Below are 19,116 nucleotides of genomic sequence, written 5' to 3'. Positions count from 1 at the left end.
ATCTGCATAGTGTTGTCAGTGTGGTGTTGTGGTCTGTTGTCAGTAGGGTGTTGTGGTCTGTTGTCAGTAGGGTGTTGTGGTCTGTTGTCGGTATAGTGTTGTCGGTATAGTGTTGTCGGTATAGTGTTGTCGGTATGGTGTTGTCAGTAGGGTGTTGTCAGTAGGGTGTTGTGGTCTGTTGTCAGTAGGGTGTTGTGGGGTGTTGTCAGTAGGGTGTTGTGGTCTGTTGTCAGTAGGGTGTTGTCAGTAGGGTGTTGTCAGTAGGGTGTTGTCAGTAGGGTGTTGTGGTCTGTTGTCAGTAGGCTGTTGTGATCTGCTGTCAGTATGGTGTTGTGATCTGTTGTCAGTGTGGTGTTGTGATCTGCTGTCAGTATGGTGTTGTGATCTGCTGTCAGTGTGGTGTTGTGGTCTGTTGTCAGTATGGTGTTGTGGTCTGTTGTCAGTATGGTGTTGTGGTCTGTTGTCAGTATGGTGTTGTGATCTGTTGTCAGTGTGGTGTTGTGGTCTGTTGTCAGTATGGTGTTGTGATCTGCATAGTGTTGTCAGTATGGTGTTGTGATCTGTTGTCAGTATGGTGTTGTGATCTGCATAGTGTTGTCAGTGTGGTGTTGTTATCTGTTGTCAGTATGGTGTTATGGTCTGTTGTCAGTATGGTGTTGTGATCTGCATAGTGTTGTCAGTGTGGTGTTATCTGTTGTCAGTATGGTGTTGTGGTCTGTTGTCAGTGTGGTGTTGTGATCTGTTGTCAGTATGGTGTTGTGATCTGCCTAGTGTTGTCAGTGTGGTGTTATGGTCTGTTGTCAGTAGGGTGTTGTGGTCTGTTGTCAGTAGGGTGTTGTCAGTGTGGTGTTGTGGTATGTTGTCGGTATGGTGTTGTGGTCTGTTGTCAGTAGGGTGTTGTGGTCTGTTGTCGGTATAGTGTTGTCGGTATGGTGTTGTCGGTATGGTGTTGTCGGTATGGTGTCGTCAGTAGGGTGTTGTCAGTAGGGTGTTGTGGTCTGTTGTCAGTAGGGTGTTGTGGTCTGTTGTCAGTAGGGTGTTGTGGTCTGTTGTCAGTGGGGTGTTGTCAGTAGGGTGTTGTGGTCTGTTGTCAGTAGGGTGTTGTCAGTAGGGTGTTGTCAGTAGGGTGTTGTCAGTAGGGTGTTGTGGTCTGTTGTCAGTAGGGTGTTGTGGTCTGTTGTCAGTAGGCTGTTGTGGTTTTAATTTTTTTTACTAACGTCTGTTCTCCTTTTTTGTCTTGTCTTCCTCTTTTTCATCATCCTCTGTTTCTGCTGCTGTGTCCTTCACCACCACCACTGCTGCACACAAACTGACCAACATCACTCTGGTCACCTTGACCCCTTGACTACCTGGATGGACTCCCTACCCCCTCCTCTTTCCCCCTCTTTCTGTCATCTCTCTCTCGCTCCCCATCTCACTCTCGCTCCCCATCTCTCTCTCGCTCCCCATCTCTCTCGCTCCCCATCTCTCTCGCTCCCCATCTCTCTCTCTCGCTGCCCATCTCTCTCTCTCGCTCCCCATCTCTCTCTCTCGCTCCCCATCTCTCTCTCTCGCTCCCCATCTCTCTCTCTCGCTCCCCATCTCTCTCTCGCTCCCCATCTCTCTCTCGCTCCCCATCTCTCTCGCTCCCCATCTCTCTCTCTCGCTCCCCATCTCTCTCTCGCTCCCCATCTCTCTCTCGCTCCCCATCTCTCTCGCTCCCCATCTCTCTCTCACTCCCCATCTCTCTCGCTCCCCATCTCTCTCTCGCTCCCCATCTCTCTCTCGCTCCCCATCTCTCTCGCTCCCCATCTCTCTCTCTCGCTCCCCATCTCTCTCTCGCTCCCCATCTCTCTCTCGCTCCCCATCTCTCTCTCTCCCTCCCCATCTCGCTCTCTCCCCCATCTCTCAATCTCCCCCAACTCTCGCTCTCACCCAACTCTCTCTCTCTCCCCCATCTCTCGCTCCCCATCTCTCAATCTCACCCAACTCTCACTACCCAACTCTCACTCTCCATCTCTCTCTCTCTCCCCCATCTCTGTCTACCTGTCCCCACCCTTCCCCATACCAGCTCCATGCAGAGATCAGAGAACACCCCACCACATCAGGTAAGCCACTGACCTTTGAAAGGGACAGGAAGGGGTGAGGAGGCGGGAGAGGCGGGGTGAGGCAGGGGTGAGGCAGGGGTGAGAGGGCTCACAGGGGGAAACAGGCTCACGTCCTCCAACTCAACACCTCAACAGGACAGGGATGCATTGGAAGGTCGTGTTACAGTAGCCAGTAGTTTGTGTTTACCTTAAACGAATGTCATGAATTCCAAGTTATAGGAAAGTATTTAGGCCACAAGTTTGGAGTGGGTGAAAGTTGTCTGTAACTATGACATTGTTCATCACATGTATGGCTGAACAGTGCTGATCTAGTTTCACACTGGCTTTATGGTTCTACAGTACCATGTTTTGGTGAGCCACAATATTTCCAATAGTCACTGACTCACTGAAATGTCACTTACAGTTGTTGAGTTCACTATCTAGGCCTACGGCTGGCTGTGTCTCGTATGTCTGACTATCATAGTGATGGCGTTGACTTTCTTAGTGAAGGCGTTGACTTTCTTAGTGATGGCGTTGACTTTCTTAGGGATGGCGTTGACTTTCTTAGGGATGGCGTTGACTTTCTTAGGGATGGCGTTGACTTTCTTAGGGATGGCGTTGACTTTCTTAGGGATGGCGTTGACTTTCTTAGGGATGGCGTTGACTTTCTTAGTGAAGGCGTTGACTTTCTTAGTGATGGCTTTGACTTTCTTAGTGATGGCGTTGACTTTCTTAGTGATGGCGTTGACTTTCTTAGTGATGGCGTTGACTTTCTTAGTGATGGCGTTGACTTTCTTAGTGATGGCGTTGACTTTCTTAGGGATGGCGTTGACTTTCTTAGGGGTGGCGTTGACTTTCTTAGGGATGGCGTTGACTTTCTTAGGGGTGGCGTTGACTTTCTTAGTGAAGGCGTTGACTTTCTTAGGGATGGCGTTGACTTTCTTAGGGATGGCGTTGACTTTCTTAGTGATGGCGTTGGCGTTGACTTTCTTAGTGATGGCGTTGACTTTCTTAGTGATGGCTTTGACTTTCTTAGTGATGGCTTTGACTTTCTTAGTGATGGCGTTGACTTTCTTAGGGAAGGCGTTGACTTTCTTAGGGATGGCGTTGACTTTCTTAGGGGTGGCGTTGACTTTCTTAGGGATGGCGTTGACTTTCTTAGGGGTGGCGTTGACTTTCTTAGGGATGGCGTTGACTTTCTTAGGGGTGGCGTTGACTTTCTTAGGGGTGGCGTTGACTTTCTTAGGGATGGCGTTGACTTTCTTAGGGGTGGCGTTGACTTTCTTAGGGATGGCGTTGACTTTCTTAGGGATGGCGTTGACTTTCTTAGGGATGGCGTTGACTTTCTTAGGGATGGCGTTGACTTTCTTAGGGATGGCGTTGACTTTCTTAGTGAAGGCGTTGACTTTCTTAGTGAAGGCGTTGACTTTCTTAGGGATGGCGTTGACTTTCTTAGGCGTTGAGTTTCCTAGGGGTGGCATAGCAACGGGTATTCAGAGATGAGCAGTTTACAGAGGAGTCGAGAGTGAGGTGATGTGTTCTATAAAGAGCATTGGTGGCAAATCTGATGGCCGAATGGTAAAGAACATCTAGCTGCTCGAGAACATCCTTACCTGCCGACTGGTGCACTGTAACAGTAGACTGCTGTACTAAGACTCACTGGAAACCTTATTGACTGGACTGTAACAGTAGACTGCTTCACTGTAACAGTAGACTGCTTCACTGTAACAGTGGACTGCTTCACTGTAACAGTAGACTGCTTCACTGTAACAGTAGCCTGCTGTACTAAGACTCACTGGAAACCTTATTGACTGGTGGACTGTAACAGTAGACTGCTTCACTGTAACAGTAGACTGCTTCACTGTAACAGTAGACTGCTTCACTGTAACAGTGGACTGCTTCACTGTAACAGTAGACTGCTTCACTGTAACAGTAGCCTGCTGTACTAAGACTCACTGGAAACCTTATTGACTGGTGGACTGTAACAGTAGACTGCTTCACTGTAACAGTAGACTGCTTCACTGTAACAGTGGACTGCTTCACTGTAACAGTGGACTGCTTCACTGTAACAGTAGACTGCTTCACTGTAACAGTAGACTGCTTCACTGTAACAGTAGACTGCTGTACAAAGACTCACTGTAAACCTTATTGACTAGTGGACTGTAACAGTAGACTGCTTCACTGTAACAGTAGCCTGCTTCACTGTAACAGTAGCCTGCTGTACTAAGACTCACTGTAAACCTTATTGACTAGTGGACTGTAACAGTAGACTGCTTCACTGTAACAGTAGACTGCTTCACTGTAACATTAGACTGCTTCACTGTAACAGTGGACTGCTTCACTGTAACAGTGGACTGCTTCACTGTAACAGTGGACTGCTTCACTGTAACAGTGGACTGCTGTACAAAGACTCACTGGAAACCTTGTTGACTAGTGGACTGTAACAGTAGACTGCTTCACTGTAACAGTGGACTGCTTCACTGTAACAGTGGACTGCTTCACTGTAACAGTAGACTGCTGTACTAAGACTCACTGGAAACCTTAGAGTGCATTTTCCCTTTAAGAGCGCTACTCGATAGTTTCTCTGTGCATTTTCCCTTTAAGAGCGCTACTCGATAGTTTCTCTGTGCATTTTCCCTTTAAGAGCGCTACTCGATGGTTTCTCTGTGCATTTTCCCTTTAAGAGCGCTACTAGATGGTTTCTCTGTGCATTTTCCCTTTAAGAGCGCTACTCGATAGTTTCTCTGTGCATGTTCCCTTTAAGAGCGCTACTAGATGGTTTCTCTGTGCATTTTCCCTTTAAGAGCGCTACTAGGCACAATGTGTTCTCTACCTAGGATGTTATTCATTAATTATGCTGTGTGTGCTTCACATACACTAAACCAAATCTCGTTAACCCTTTGCCATAGTACTATACTGAGATATTCTCTGCATTAATATGTTATAACGCTGCAGGGTGACGTTTCCACTAGGTACAGATCTAGGATCAGCTTACCCTCCCCCAATCCTAACCTTAACCGTTAGTGGGGAAAATGCAACTCTAGGTGCAACTTCACCCTACTCCTCGTTAGATGGAAACTTTGCAGCCGTGCCACTAGAGGGCACCGTGTCGTCATCATCTGTCATCACCAGTGGGGGAGGAGAACCCCTGCTGCTCAGGCTGTTGGTCAGCAGATACAAATTAATATCTCTCTCCCTTTTCTCCCCCTCACTCTCTTCTCTTTCCCTTTTCTCCCCCTCTCTCTCTCTTTCCCTTTTCTCCCTCTCACACTCTCTCCCTTTTCTCCCCCTCACTCTCTTCTTTCTCTTTTCTCCCCCTCACTCTCTTCTCTTTCCCTTTTCTCCCACTCCCACTCTCTCCCTTTTCTCCCCCTCTCTCTCTTTCCCTTTTCTCCCCCTCTCTCTCTCTCTTTCCCTTTTCTCCCTCTCTCTCTTTCTCTCTCTCTCTTTCTCGCTTTTGCTCTCCTCCAGCTGCCTTAATTCCCAGTGATGACCCCGTCCTGTTGACCCCAGGGAGAATGAGCCAGCGAAGCCAGGGGAAGGAGCGAGAGAAGAGGGAGGAGAAGGAGCGAGAGAAGAGGGAGGAGAAGGAGCGAGAGAAGAGGGAGGAGAAGGAGCGAGAGAAGAGGGAGGAGAAGGAGCGCGAGAAGAGGGAGGAGAAGGAGCGAGAGAAGGAGAAGGAGCGAGAGAAGAGGGAGGAGAAGGAGCGAGAGAAGAGGGAGGAGAAGGACAGAGAGGAGAAGAAGGAGAAGGACAGAGAGGAGAAGAAGGAGAAGGATGGGAGCCTCCACACCCCCAGCAGAGATCACCTCGCCAGCCCCTCTTCCCTCAGCCCGGGTCTCAGCTACACCCATGGTAAGACCACCTTCTTCTTCCAGGGACACTTTGCCCTCTAAGCATAGACCCAGGGTCAGGTATCTCTCAACCTCTGTACTAACCTCAATATTCCTGAACCACGGTGTCCTCTGGAGGTTGATGGGTTCTGCTAGGCTCCATGCAACCTTCAGGGTTGAAGCAGATACCAGGGGAAGCCCAGAGGTTACCAATGCTCTAAGCAAAAGGATCTGATGTTTTTATTTGAGACTTGTATATGACAAGGCATGGGAGTGTTTTAAGGTGGTTTTGGAAGGTTTTTACCCTCCAAATGTCAAAAATGGTTCGTCCTATACACGACAGTACCTTCCTTCTGGAATGTTCCATTATCTACCACCAGGGGGAGCAGAAGCTAAAAGGAAAAACAAATATTTTTCTCTCCTCATTCTAGAGCACCTTCAAATCATGTGTCTCTGCATTCTATCAGAACAAGCAACACTTCTCTGAAAAGAGACCTGAGTGGTGCGGTTGGGGGGACTTATACAACTGGGTAACCAGTCGTTGCACAGAAGGAAATCATTCTGGGATAGAACCATAATAATAATAAAAACCTGCCTTGAGTATATGAAGGGCAGATGGTTGCATTGATATTGATAGGACCTAGGCCTCTATACAGCTCTGAGATGTAGGCTGGTAAATGACAGAAATTACTTTTATTAGCTAAGCCAATACATCCAGTGTTATTTTCCTAGTGTCAGTGGTTGTTGCTGGTTTGCTCTTCTGAATATCAGAATGTAGGCCGAGCGCTTCACAAGTGAGCACTTCACAGGTAATGCCGTCCCAAAGGGCAGAGAATCCAATAAGGAAGAAAAACTGGGAGGCAACAATGCCGGTGATCTGTATCCTTCATTCAGTGTGAACAGGCAGGTGGTGAACACTTGTGACGGCCGTCGTGACATTTACCAGTCTGTTATTGGTCCAACGTCACTACCCCCTCCGTCTATCATGACACCACATTGGATCCATCTCAAATGGCACCCTATTTCTCTATTTAGTGCCATAGTAGTGCACTAAATGGGACGCAGCCATTAACTCTCTCATATTGCATTCTCGGATATCGTTTATTCAGAGGCATCAGTAGAGATAATCATGGTGTTCTTCTTAAGGTCTCACCATTTAGAATATTTCCTGCTGTTCAATGGCCATTCCAACTGTTGATTCTTGAAGAATGGAACGTAGAAATGCCTTTTGACCTTCGTACAGCCGTCTCATCATATCAGAACCCTGCATTAAAGGTACCGTTGCTCCACTGTTTATGTGTTTCATTTTGTTGTCTTTGGAAACCAGCCATGTGGCTTCAAAGTAAGTTTCAACTATTATGCTGTGCTCGTGGACTGTCTGTCCCTGGTGGGGCTGCCGTCAGGCTGAAACATAAACTCCTGATTGGGGCTTTAAAGGCCAAAAAGTCCCTCCCCTCTTTAGATTCTGCCAAGTGTTCCTATTTACTTGAAAGAGGGGATGTGAATTCCTATCCTAGTTCCACAACAAACGTTCTCTGTGAGAAGAATATGGTTCAGATAGGTTCAACTCTGAAACCATCGGAACTCTTAAGCCCTGGTCCAGGTTTCCATGGTAACCCCCACTGCCTCAAGTAGCTTCTTTATATTGTGAGAGAAATGATGCTGTATTGGTCTCAAACAGTGCTGTATTGTGAGGGAAATGATGCTGTATTGGTCTCAAACAGTGCTGTATTGTGAGGGAAATGATGCTGTATTGGTCTCAAACAGTGTTGTATAGTGAGGGAAATGATGCTGTATTGGTCTCAAACAGTGTTGTATAGTGAGGGAAATGATGCTGTATTGGTCTCAAACAGTGCTGTATTGTGAGGGAAATGATGCTGTATTGGTCTCAAACAGTGCTGTGTGGATCAGGATTGGAAATTATTTTGTATTGGTCTCGAACAATGTTGTGTGGATCAAGATGCATTCCATTGCAACTTCTCTTGACGGGTTGACTGTCCGCCAACTTGCATGTTGTCGGCATGTGTTTGTCTCATGACCTCACTAGTTGGATATAACCAAATAATAATGTTATTTGGATCCTACACAAAACTTATATTTATTCTGAATAGTACAGACCTGGGTAATCAAAGCTTAGATATTCTATAGACCGCAATAATGCCATAAACACATTGTATGATATTGTATGAGGCTAGATTCCCTCTGCAGATAAGGGACAGCTAAATGCTGAGCTTGTTCATGCAGTCTGCCTCAGTCTCTGCCTGGCTACAGGGAGCTGCCTGCTGTGCTGCAGCTAAGACAGTCTGTACATGGACAGCCTACTAAGCAAGGCCTTTCTCCCTGCCCTGGCACTGTTACACTAAAATAGACCCAGACCCACCATGTTGACTCTCATGGTAATACAAATCTGCTTTCCAGACACTCTCTTTAACTGTCTCTATCTCCTCTCTCACCCTGGCCATGTAGATGGACAGCAGGAAAGGTGGAGGGAGGGAGGGAGCAGGTGGGGACACCCCGGATTTAGGCTTATTCTCAGGGATTACGCCCTGTCACCCGGGGTTAACATGGATGGAGACACCCGTCTGAACCAATCGCAGCCCTTTCCTACTTCCTGCCTGGCCATCCACCAATGGGAGGCGGAGTCTGGGGAGCTCAGAGTGTTTTTGCGGGGCCAGTTGGAGATCAAGAGACCCAGATGGACGATCTGGGGGTCTCTGGGCCTGGGCTCGCCCTGGATGTCTGTAGGCTGGGCAAGCACAGCTGGTGGGGAGACGTGTATGTATGTAGAGAGAGAGAGAGAGCGGTTTCAGTTCACTGGTAAGGACCTTTGTCTCCAAATGACCTTGGTTGGCATTCTCCTTATGTCGCCACGACGGCGGAAGGCAAGTACAGCCGAGTCATATTAAGATGGTAGTGTCTCTGTAGCTAAGCAGCTGCTAACGGAGATATGCAGCTTTGGCAGTGAATATGTAGCATTAGGAGCTAACGGAGAGATGTAGCATTAGGAGCTAACGGAGAGATAACGGAGAGATGCAGCATTAGGAGCTAAAAGAGAGATGTAGTATTAGGAGCTAACAGAGAGATGCAGCATTAGGAGCTAACAGAGAGATGCAGCATTTGGAGCTCACAGAGAGATGTAGCATTAGGAGCTAACAGAGAGATGCAGCATTAGGAGCTAACAGAGAGATGCAGCATTTGGAGCTCACAGAGAGATGTAGCATTAGGAGCTAACAGAGAGATGCAGCATTTGGAGCTCACAGAGAGATGTAGCATTAGGAGCTAACAGAGAGATGCAGCATTAGGAGCTAACAGAGAGATGCAGCATTTGGAGCTCACAGAGAGATGTAGCATTAGGAGCTAACAGAGAGATGTAGCATTAGGAGCTAACAGAGAGATGCAACTTTGGCAGTGGAGATGCAGCATTAGGATCCTTATTTTGGTCTCTCCCATGCTTCTCCATCTGAAAGATCTGCCCTTCCTTTTAGAATCTCTGTTTTGTTATGCTAGAATACTGTGTGTGCGGCTGAAACCTGTCCGCTGGGGATAGAATGAATGAAAGCAAAGCCAAGTCAAACAAGGACTATAAAGCAGCTAATAAGATTCAGCCATGTGCACTGAAGCATAGCATGGATCTATATTCCCCAGCTCATCATAGACAACTATAGGTAGCCTAGTTGTTAGAGCATTTGGCCATTAACCGAAAGGTTAAAAAATGTCTCTGCCCCTGAGCAAGAGGCACTATTCCCCGGGCGCCGTGGATGTGGATTAAGGCAGCCCCCCCCCTCACCTCTCTGATTCAGAGAGTTAAATGCCAAAGACACATTTCAGTTGAATACATTCAGTTGGACAACTGACTAGGTAGCCTCTTTCCCTTATATACTGTAAAAGGGTACAGTAAGGTACGTAGCACGGATCTATATTCCCCAGCTCAGCATTGACTACTATATACTGTAGAAGCATACAGTAAGGTACATCATAGACTACTATATACTGTAGAAGCATACAGTAACGTACATCATAGACTACTATATACTGTAGAAGCATACAGTAACGTACATCATAGACTACTATATACTGTAGAAGCATACAGTAACGTACATCATAGACTACTATATACTGTAGAAGCATACAGTAACGTACATCATAGACTACTATATACTGTAGAAGGATACAGTAAGGTATATCATAGACTACTATATACTGTAGAAGGATACAGTAAGGTATATCATAGACTACTATATACTGCGGTTGTGGGTGGTACAGTTGCCGTACCAGGCGGTGAAACAGCCCGACAGGATGCTCTCGATGGTGTATCTGTAAAGGTTTATGAGGTCTCTTTGCGTATAAGACGTCTTGATGATGAATACACCAATAATGATTGGCATTGTCTGTCTTTTGGGTACTTCACTGGGTCTGGCATTCACTGGAGTGGCTTTATCTCAGTGTGGCTCTCTGTACAGAGACCCCCCCCCAGACCCTCTATGAATAGTAACACCAGTGTTGTGTTACTGGTTATCTCGGATCCCAGGCCCAAATCTTACGTGTTCTAGCCTTCTACTCGATTTGTAGTCTGTCATGAGAGACTATGTTGATACTAGGGCCGGGACAATACCAGTATCGCAATATTTGGCTAAAATAAAGTCAGGAAACAGACCTGATGTGTCTGAAATATTGTGTACTGTAGTTTGGAAAATAAATACATGTGATTCTAGATGACAACATAATGATGTTTGTTTCCAACAGTAGGGCAGTTTTCCTAAAGAAGTTCAATCATCTCTGTGTTTTGTTTCCTTGCCACGATACTAAGGAGTATAGTGATACTGGTATGATCGCGGTCCTGATACACTCCATGCCTGCGGCCCTAATGGAACCCTACCTATATAGTGTACTACTTTTGACCAGGGCACATGGGGCTCTGGTCAAACGTAGTGCACTTTTCTAGGGAATGGGGTGCCATTTGGGATTGAGTCTAGATCATGCAGGTATTGGAACAGAGCAAGGCACTTAACCCTAATTGCTCCATGGTCGCCGGCAGTAATGGCTGATCCCTGTCCGTGACCGTACTCTCCAAGGATGTCTCAGGGGGAATGGGATATATACATTTCTATTTCACACTACACAGGTTGCACACTTGTACATGTGTGAAACAGGAAAAATATAAGCACCCTCTATTTGACCTTTGACTTTGCTGCATAGTGACTACATCAAGTGAACTGGGCCGTAGAGGTTGTATTCAGAGAGGCTTGAGGTGACAGGATTCATAGTCTAGAGAGGGACCAGGGTTGTGGGGTCTAACGTTGCTTTGAGAGAAAGAACCATACACCCCCTTGTTCAACTTGCCATGGTTGATTCCAGGAACATATCTGAATAGATTTCACTAAATATCACTTACCCTCAGTTTGGCTTTTAAATGTTCCCATTCAGAAAGGGTAAATGTCACTATTTCTGCTCCGAAATCAGTGGTTATTTAGTCAGACTGTTATGCTGGTGAGTCTGAGTGCTACAGATGTAGGATCTTAATTTGATAACTCTTCTGTTGCTGTTAATTTTCCTGCACAGCATGAAATGCAAACTTGTAGTGTATTCAAGGGTTAAAATGGCTTCTAATGCTTCTAAATTCCACTTTAAAATGTCAGACTTGATTTGCGCTAATGAATAATGTTTCAACCCCCACAAAAAAATGTCCATTAATTATAATCCAGATAATAATTCACATTATTACATTACTGTTGCTGCAGGATTATGTTATTGCTGTAGCAAACTGGCTCAAATTAAGATCCTACATCTGTAGTTAAAAGCACTGAACTGAAATGGATGTTAATCGATGACAGCACTGTTGACCTATGAGGAGATTAGTACTTAATAGAGGATATTGCATCTACGCATCTCAGAACTAGTATTAATGAATAGCATATCAATTTATAGTGTGCTCATACGGCCATATGCCTACACATTGACCTTTACCATAAATATCTACAGTGTTGATTCTTTCTTCTTCCGTAGTATATCTACCTGTACATTTTGCAGGCTGTAGCTAGAGTTCTTTGGCTGTGTACCAGGATTAACTCATCGCTGCCCTTTCTGTTGGCCTGTTGGCAGGGTAGGGGGGGATCATCAAGCACCCAAAGAGCTATGCATGCCTGCTGCTAATATCTTCCTTCTCCGGAAGCTGTGGCAGATGAGCCTGCCCCACTGCCCAGCTTTACTTGATTAAAGGGTTAGGTCACTCAAAACCTGCAAAACACATCCTCACAGTTTCTGCTCTGTACTGAAAGTGCTCTAACTTGACTGCTGACATAAAACATTTCCCGGGGATGTATTTACAGTGGACTAATGGACAAAATACAAAAATATAGTTTTTGAGTGAACTATCCTTTTAAGAAATAAAAAAATACTGTTATTAACCCTTCCCCATTTCCCCCACCTAAACCTGTACTCTCTGGATACGTTTTTGGCTAGCCGGCATTACATTACAGTAATTAGCGAACAATACAAATACCAGGCCAAGACTTCAATCAACATTTGTTGACATTAGACATTAGTTAATGTAGCCTGAATGTAAACATAGCAGAGCACTCTACCCAGGAAATGCCAACCATTGAACCCCTATTTACTTAGGATTGCATTGCCCATCCAACGTGACACAGTATTTAGCTATTAGCTAGCACTAACATGACCATATTAGATGTTTGGTGTTGTTCTTTGAGGTAAGTACCAGAACGTATCCATTGTTGCCACAACATTTCATATTAAATACTAGAAACTATCCATTGTTGCCACACCATTTCCTATTAAATACCAGATAAGTACCAGTGGAAACATCACCTACTGTAAAATAAAGTGCTCCCTGTTGTTGCTCTACTTCCTGATATGCAGATTCCATGTGGTGTACTGTAATGGAGAACCATTGTTTCTTAATCCTGCATGCATGGGCTAGTGTTACACACAGGGAGATGTGATAGCTAGCCGTCTGTGTAAAAATACAGTGGAGACTGTGGTCCGGTCACAATGTAGGGTAAAGTTGCTCTAGGTGCTGATCTTGGGTCAGTTTTGCCTTTTTCCCCACTATCTGGCTAAGGTTGGGGGAGGGGGAAGGATACTTCACTCCAGAGTGACTATTGTGGTCAGTCGCTAAAATGCTCATATGTTCAAGGCACATTAGCTGACGACTGTCCAGTCACTTAATGCAGATGTTTTTGTATACATGAATAGCCATGCATCATGTATTATGTGTTGGCCTGGACTGTCTTTATCTCCTGATATGTTGACCCAGGCTATTGACCTGGACTGTCTTTATCTTCTGATATGTTGACCCAGGCTATTGACCTGGACTGTCTTTATCTCCTGATATGTTGACCCAGGCTATTGGTCTGGACTGTCTTTATCTCCTGATATGTTGACCCAGGCTATTGACCTGGACTGTCTTTATCTCCTGATATGTTGACCCAGGCTATTGACCTGGACTGTCTTTATCTCCTGATATGTTGACCCAGGCTATTGACCTGGACTGTCTTTATCTCCTGATATGTTGACCCAGGCTATTGGTCTGGACTGTCTTTATCTCCTGATATGTTGACCCAGGCTATTGACCTGGACTGTCTTTATCTCCTGATATGTTGACCCAGACTATTGACCTGGACTGTCTTTATCTCCTGATATGTTGACCCAGGCTATTGACCTGGACTGTCTTTATCTCCTGATATGTTGACCCAGGCTATTGACCTGGGCTATCTTTATCTCCTGATATGTTGACCCAGGCTATTGACCTGGGCTATCTTTATCTCCTGATATGTTGACCCAGGCTATTGACCTGGGCTATCTTTATCTCCTGATATGTTGACCCAGGCTATTGACCTGGGCTATCTTTATCTCCTGATATGTTGACCCAGGCTATTGACCTGGGCTATCTTTATCTCCTGATATATTGACCCAGGCTATTGACCTGGGCTATCTTTATCTCCTGATATATTGACCCAGGCTATTGACCTGGGCTATCTTTATCTCCTGATATGTTGACCCAGGCTATTGACCTGGGCTATCTTTATCTCCTGATATGTTGACCCAGGCCAGTAGTGTGGATATGGTGGACACATGCAGAATGTCTGGGGACTTTGTTTGGCTGACCCAATATTTGCCTGCAAACACTTACCTAATGTGGGTACTCCCTAAATACCCTCACGCACTATTTCCTGACATGACAGCGACATTCCTGATGCTTCCGGGTCCACTTCTGGCCTTCTGATGCTTAGACTACTACTTTTACTCCCATGGAGGTTGGAGACCGAACCTAACCCAGGGGGTTAAGCAAAACACCTCAACTGTTTGTCACATTGTTGGCCCAACATCTTTGTGAAGTTTCTTCGCTCTGTTTGACTTGTTTCTTAAAAATGCCATTTATTAATTTGGACCAGCTGAACTTTCCTTTGAGGGAGCAGGGTTAATTAGGCCTAGGATTTTGAATTATACATACTCCAGAACGTCTTAATTACCTGTGTTAATTAGCCTGTTTGCTCAGGGATCTGTGATTGTGTCCCAAATGGCTCCCTGTTCCCTGTAAAGTGCACTACTGTTGATCTGGGCCTATAGGGGTCTGGTCAGAAGTAGTGCACTATGTCAGAAATAAGGTAACATTTGGGGACACACTTTTTTTTCCTTCCAAGTGTCGCCGAGCAACGCTGTGACATCACCGCTCTCTCACAGAACTCGGGAGCTGTTATCAAAGCTGTTGTTTGCCTCGTCTCTAAACAGACAGGGATGGAATGACTCCTTCCATTCGAAAATATAGATAACACGTCTTAATTGGCCAGAGGGCACTGAAGGGCCGCAGCTGTTGACAGAACAAACAAGGAAACATTAGGAGGGAAGGGTCAATTGAATGGGATGGGAGGATGCCAGGAATCTTGTGGATGGAAACACAGCAACGCTCTGGAGATTCTATTCCGACGATAAGGACCAGGTGGGGCCTATTGGTTTTCACAGAGATAACCATTGGTGCTCTTTGAGACTCCTTTCTCAATGCACCTACTTTTCTTATACCCTTTTGTTCTGGACCTGCAACAGACCTTTCTTATGGAGAATATGTTCTGACAGCGTTGTCAGGGTGACTGGGGCAGCACAGTCTTCTTAACCTGTTCCTGGTGACAGTCGTGGTGACAGTCTTCTCCTAGCTGAGCGTCTGAACTGTCCCCTTGAGATTGCAGTCCCAGAGATCAATATCTAGAGCCGGGGGAAATATTGATCAACTGTCCCATAGCCATTTCTGTTGTGTGACCTTGTCACAGTATCATTATGAGCATTGGTATTAACAGCATGTTAATTAGTTGACTTTATTACAATTTTACTGTGTGTCCCTGAGGATATTGTCTTGAGAAGACCCTGTTCACAGTGTTTGTTATCCATTAGTTATCTCCAAATGCTACTCATGTCATGCTGGTTGCTAGTAGACTGACAAATAGCAAGCCACAAATGGCAAACTACAGGTCAGAAAATGGTTTTTTGATCATTCAACTCACACTGTTTTTGACAGGTAGAATGGGCTGTGGTCCTGAAACATAAACGGCCTTGATTGCAGTGCACTGAGCTATAGATGAGAAAATAGGGAAGTAAATTATAGCCACTTATGGCTCAGGATTTTACAGTAACTGTCTTATTCTACCTGAGGTGCTCAGTAACAGGCTTGGTGTTCTACCTGGGGGGCTCAGTAACAGGCTTGGTGTTCTACCTGAGGTGCTCAGTAACAGGCGTGGTATTCTACTTGGGGGGCTCAGTAACAGGCGTGGTATTCTACTTGGGGGGCTCAGTAACAGGCTTGGTATTCTACCTGGGGGGCTCAGTAACAGGCTTGGTATTCTACCTGGGGGGCTCAGTAACAGGCTTGGTATTCTACCTGAGGGGCTCAGTAACAGGCTTGGTATTCTACCTGAGGTGCTCAGTAACAGGCTTGGTATTCTTCCTGAGGTGCTCAGTAACAGGCTTGGTATTCTACCTGAGGTGCTCAGTAACAGGCTTGGTATTCTACCTGAGGGGCTCAGTAACAGGCTTGGTATTCTACCTGAGGGGCTCAGTAACAGGCTTGGTATTCTACCTGGGGGGCTCAGTAACAGGCTTGGTATTCTACCTGGGGGGCTCAGTAACAGGCTTGGTATTCTACCTGGGGGGCTCAGTAACAGGCTTGGTATTCTACTTGGGGGGCTCAGTAACAGGCTTGGTATTCTACCTGGGGGGCTCAGTAACAGGCTTGGTATTCTACCTGAGGGGCTCAGTAACAGGCTTGGTATTCTACCTGAGGGGCTCAGTAACAGGCTTGGTATTCTACCTGAGGGGCTCAGTAACAGGCTTGGTATTCTACCTGAGGGGCTCAGTAACAGGCTTGGTATTTTACCTGGGGGGCTCAGTAACAGGCTTGGTGTTCTACCTGGGGGGCTCAGTAACAGGCTTGGTATTCTACCTGAGGTGCTCAGTAACAGGCTTGGTATTCTACCTGAGGTGCTCAGTAACAGGCTTGGTATTCTACCTGAGGGGCTCAGTAACAGGCTTGGTATTCTACCTGAGGGGCTCAGTAACAGGCTTGGTATTCTACCTGAGGGGCTCAGTAACAGGCTTGGTATTCTACCTGGGGGGCTCAGTAACAGGCGTGGTATTCTACTTGGGGGGCTCAGTAACAGGCTTGGTATTATACCTGAGGGGCTCAGTAACAGGCGTGGTATTCTACCTGAGGGGCTCAGTAACAGGCTTGGTATTCTACCTGAGGGGCTCAGTAACAGGCTTGGTATTTTACCTGGGGGGCTCAGTAACAGGCGTGGTATTCTACTTGGGGGGCTCAGTAACAGGCTTGGTATTCTACCTGAGGGGCTCAGTAACAGGCGTGGTATTCTACCTGAGGGGCTCAGTAACAGGCTTGGTATTCTACCTGGGGGGCTCAGTAACAGGCTTGGTATTCTACCTGGGGGGCTCAGTAACAGGCTTGGTATTCTACCTGAGGTGCTCAGTAACAGGCTTGGTATTCTACCTGAGGGGCTCAGTAACAGGCTTGGTATTCTACCTGAGGTGCTCAGTAACAGGCTTGGTATTCTACCTGAGGTGCTCAGTAACAGGCTTGGTATTCTTCCTGAGGTGCTCAGTAACAGGCTTGGTATTCTTCCTGAGGGGCTCAGTAACAGGCTTGGTATTCTACCTGGGGGGCTCAGTAACAGGCTTGGTATTTTACCTGAGGGGCTCAAAGGAATTGATTGGCCATACAAGCATTGGAGAGGTCAACTGGCCAGTTTGGTCTTTGTGTCTGGGGAATACGATAGGGCATGCAGAGAGTTTGTCCATCCTCACAGGCAGGGTGAATAGAGACTGGCTTTATTACATTTGTGTGTGTGTAAGTGTCTAGTGTGTGTGTTTATTATGTGGTAGCAGGTGTCTGAGTGCTGTAGCTGGAGTCGTCAGTCAGACGTTCAGGACTATGCCCCACACTCACACACTGTGAGAAAGAGAGTGAGCAGGAAGAGAGGGGTGATGTTCATCTGAGCTGTGTTGTTTAAGGAGAAGGGAAAGAGATTTAGGAGAGATACCGTGAAAGGATATACCACGACAGAGCGGCAAGTAGCCTAGTGGGTAAGAGCTTTGGGCCAGTAACCGAAAGGTCGCCCTTGAGCAAGGCACTTAGCCTTATTTGCTTCTGTGGAGTTGCTGTGAATAAGAGTGTCTGCTAAATTATTACAATGTAAATGTAAAAATGAGGAGATACCACACAGAGAAATACATGGTGTACAGAGAGGAGAAAATGAAAGAGAAAAAACAAGAGGGAAAGAGAGGACAGGAGGAGGGAGACTGGTTGGCAGTGAGAAAAGTAGAGCTATTCATTGAAAGAAGGAAAGAGAAAGAGGGTAGGAGGCTGTTCCATGGAGTAGGCTAGATAAGATGCAACTCTTCTGTACACTGCTGGTGCATGGAGTAGCAGGGGGAGGGACTCTGCTGATTCATCAGCGTAGTACTCAGAGCCTCCTCCCCTTGCACTCACTCTCTCACACACAGACAGGAGAGAGAGAGAGAGAGAGAGAGGGAGAAAGAGAGGGTGGGAACGAGAGAGGGAGAACGATAAATTGTGCTGCACTGCTTTGAGTGCCTTGAGACTGAGTTGCTGTGCTTGCTGTGTCCTGTGTGTGTGTCTGGCTGCGGGCGATCAGATCTGAGCATTTCGCGGTCAGTGGCTTCGCCCTGCTTGGCCCCTGCTGATCCCCAGCAGGCCCTCCTCAGGCCCCCCCGGGCTCTCGCCGGCCCCATGATGAAGGAGGAGGGAGCGCTGTGCCGTCGCCGCTTCTCAACATGCGGCACGACCAGCTCGCCGCGGCCCCCACACCCCGACGGACGCAAGCTCATCCGCAACGCTTCTTTCGGGGGCTACAACGAGCTGTCGCCCCTCTCTCTGCCAGGTGGGTGTGGTAGTTGAGGCGGTGTTGGACCCCTCACCCTTCCCCTCCAGTCTGATGAGGAGCCTGCCCTGCCGCGGGCTCTTCGACACCCAGCTAGTTGTAGGCTAGCTTTTGCTTTGAGTAGTACCCTCTGTACTGTAGCCAAGTGGCCTGTGTGCTTGTTCCCTATAGAGTCGTAACCCCTAGATACTGGTTGTGGACGGTGACTGTGCTGTTATTTGAAGGTCTATTGTGTTCTAGATGGACTAAATATTGGAACTACAGGTGCACTGTTGCTGTAGTGGTGTACCTGTGGCAGAGTTACCTGTGTGCTTGTTCCCTGTAGAGACTGAGTCGTAACCCCTAGATACTGGTTGTGAACTGTGACTGTTATTTCAGATACTAATGTGCAGGAGGTGATTGTTTTCAGTGTACTGTCACAGTATTGGAGCTATTCTCTTGCTGTTCCTTTCTGCGTTGCCTGATGCAGATTCTGATGTTGAACCTGTCATATCTATTTCTTCTTAGAGTTTTGAATTCTTATATTAGACTATACTTTTAATACATATTTTCCTTGTATAGAAATGTACTCGGTCATATGCAAACGTATTATATCGTACTCGGTAGCCCGAGTAACTGTGCGCTGCTTTGGAGTGGCCGTCCACCTGAGCGTGAGATCAGCAGAGCTTTCACAGAACGTCAAGTGAAGTGAATTAGACCTAAAGCTTCTGTAGTGAGTGTGATGTTTTTAGCCTGTCAGCCTCCCAGCCACCGAGCCGACACAGCCTCCATTCATCTCTGTTGAAGACTGTCTAAGAA

The 19,116-nt window shown here is 46.6% G+C and overlaps 1 protein-coding gene across 11 annotated transcripts in view; it reads left to right on the top strand.

Moving 5' to 3' along the window:
* The window catches only part of LOC110500965 (oxysterol-binding protein-related protein 8), a 141,272-nt gene that overhangs the window by 68,114 nt on the left and 54,042 nt on the right, over positions 1-19,116 (top strand). For 4 of the 11 annotated variants that reach the window (XM_090201008.1, XM_090201007.1, XM_090201012.1 and 1 more), the window contains 2 exons: positions 2,051-2,087; positions 5,538-5,921. In XM_090201008.1, the coding sequence (XP_090057134.1) occupies positions 2,051-2,087; positions 5,538-5,921 (421 nt within the window). Of the gene's footprint in view, positions 1-2,050; positions 2,088-5,537; positions 5,922-17,912; positions 18,319-19,116 lie in introns of those variants that run through there. The other 7 variants (XM_090201011.1, XM_090201009.1, XM_090201006.1 and 4 more) reach the window with 3 other exon arrangements.

Source organism: Oncorhynchus mykiss, chromosome 15 (assembly GCF_057628025.1).
Source record: "Oncorhynchus mykiss isolate SJ-2025 chromosome 15, ASM5762802v1, whole genome shotgun sequence".
Lineage (NCBI taxonomy): Eukaryota > Metazoa > Chordata > Actinopteri > Salmoniformes > Salmonidae > Oncorhynchus > Oncorhynchus mykiss.
This window is presented reverse-complemented; position numbering and strand designations above follow the sequence as displayed.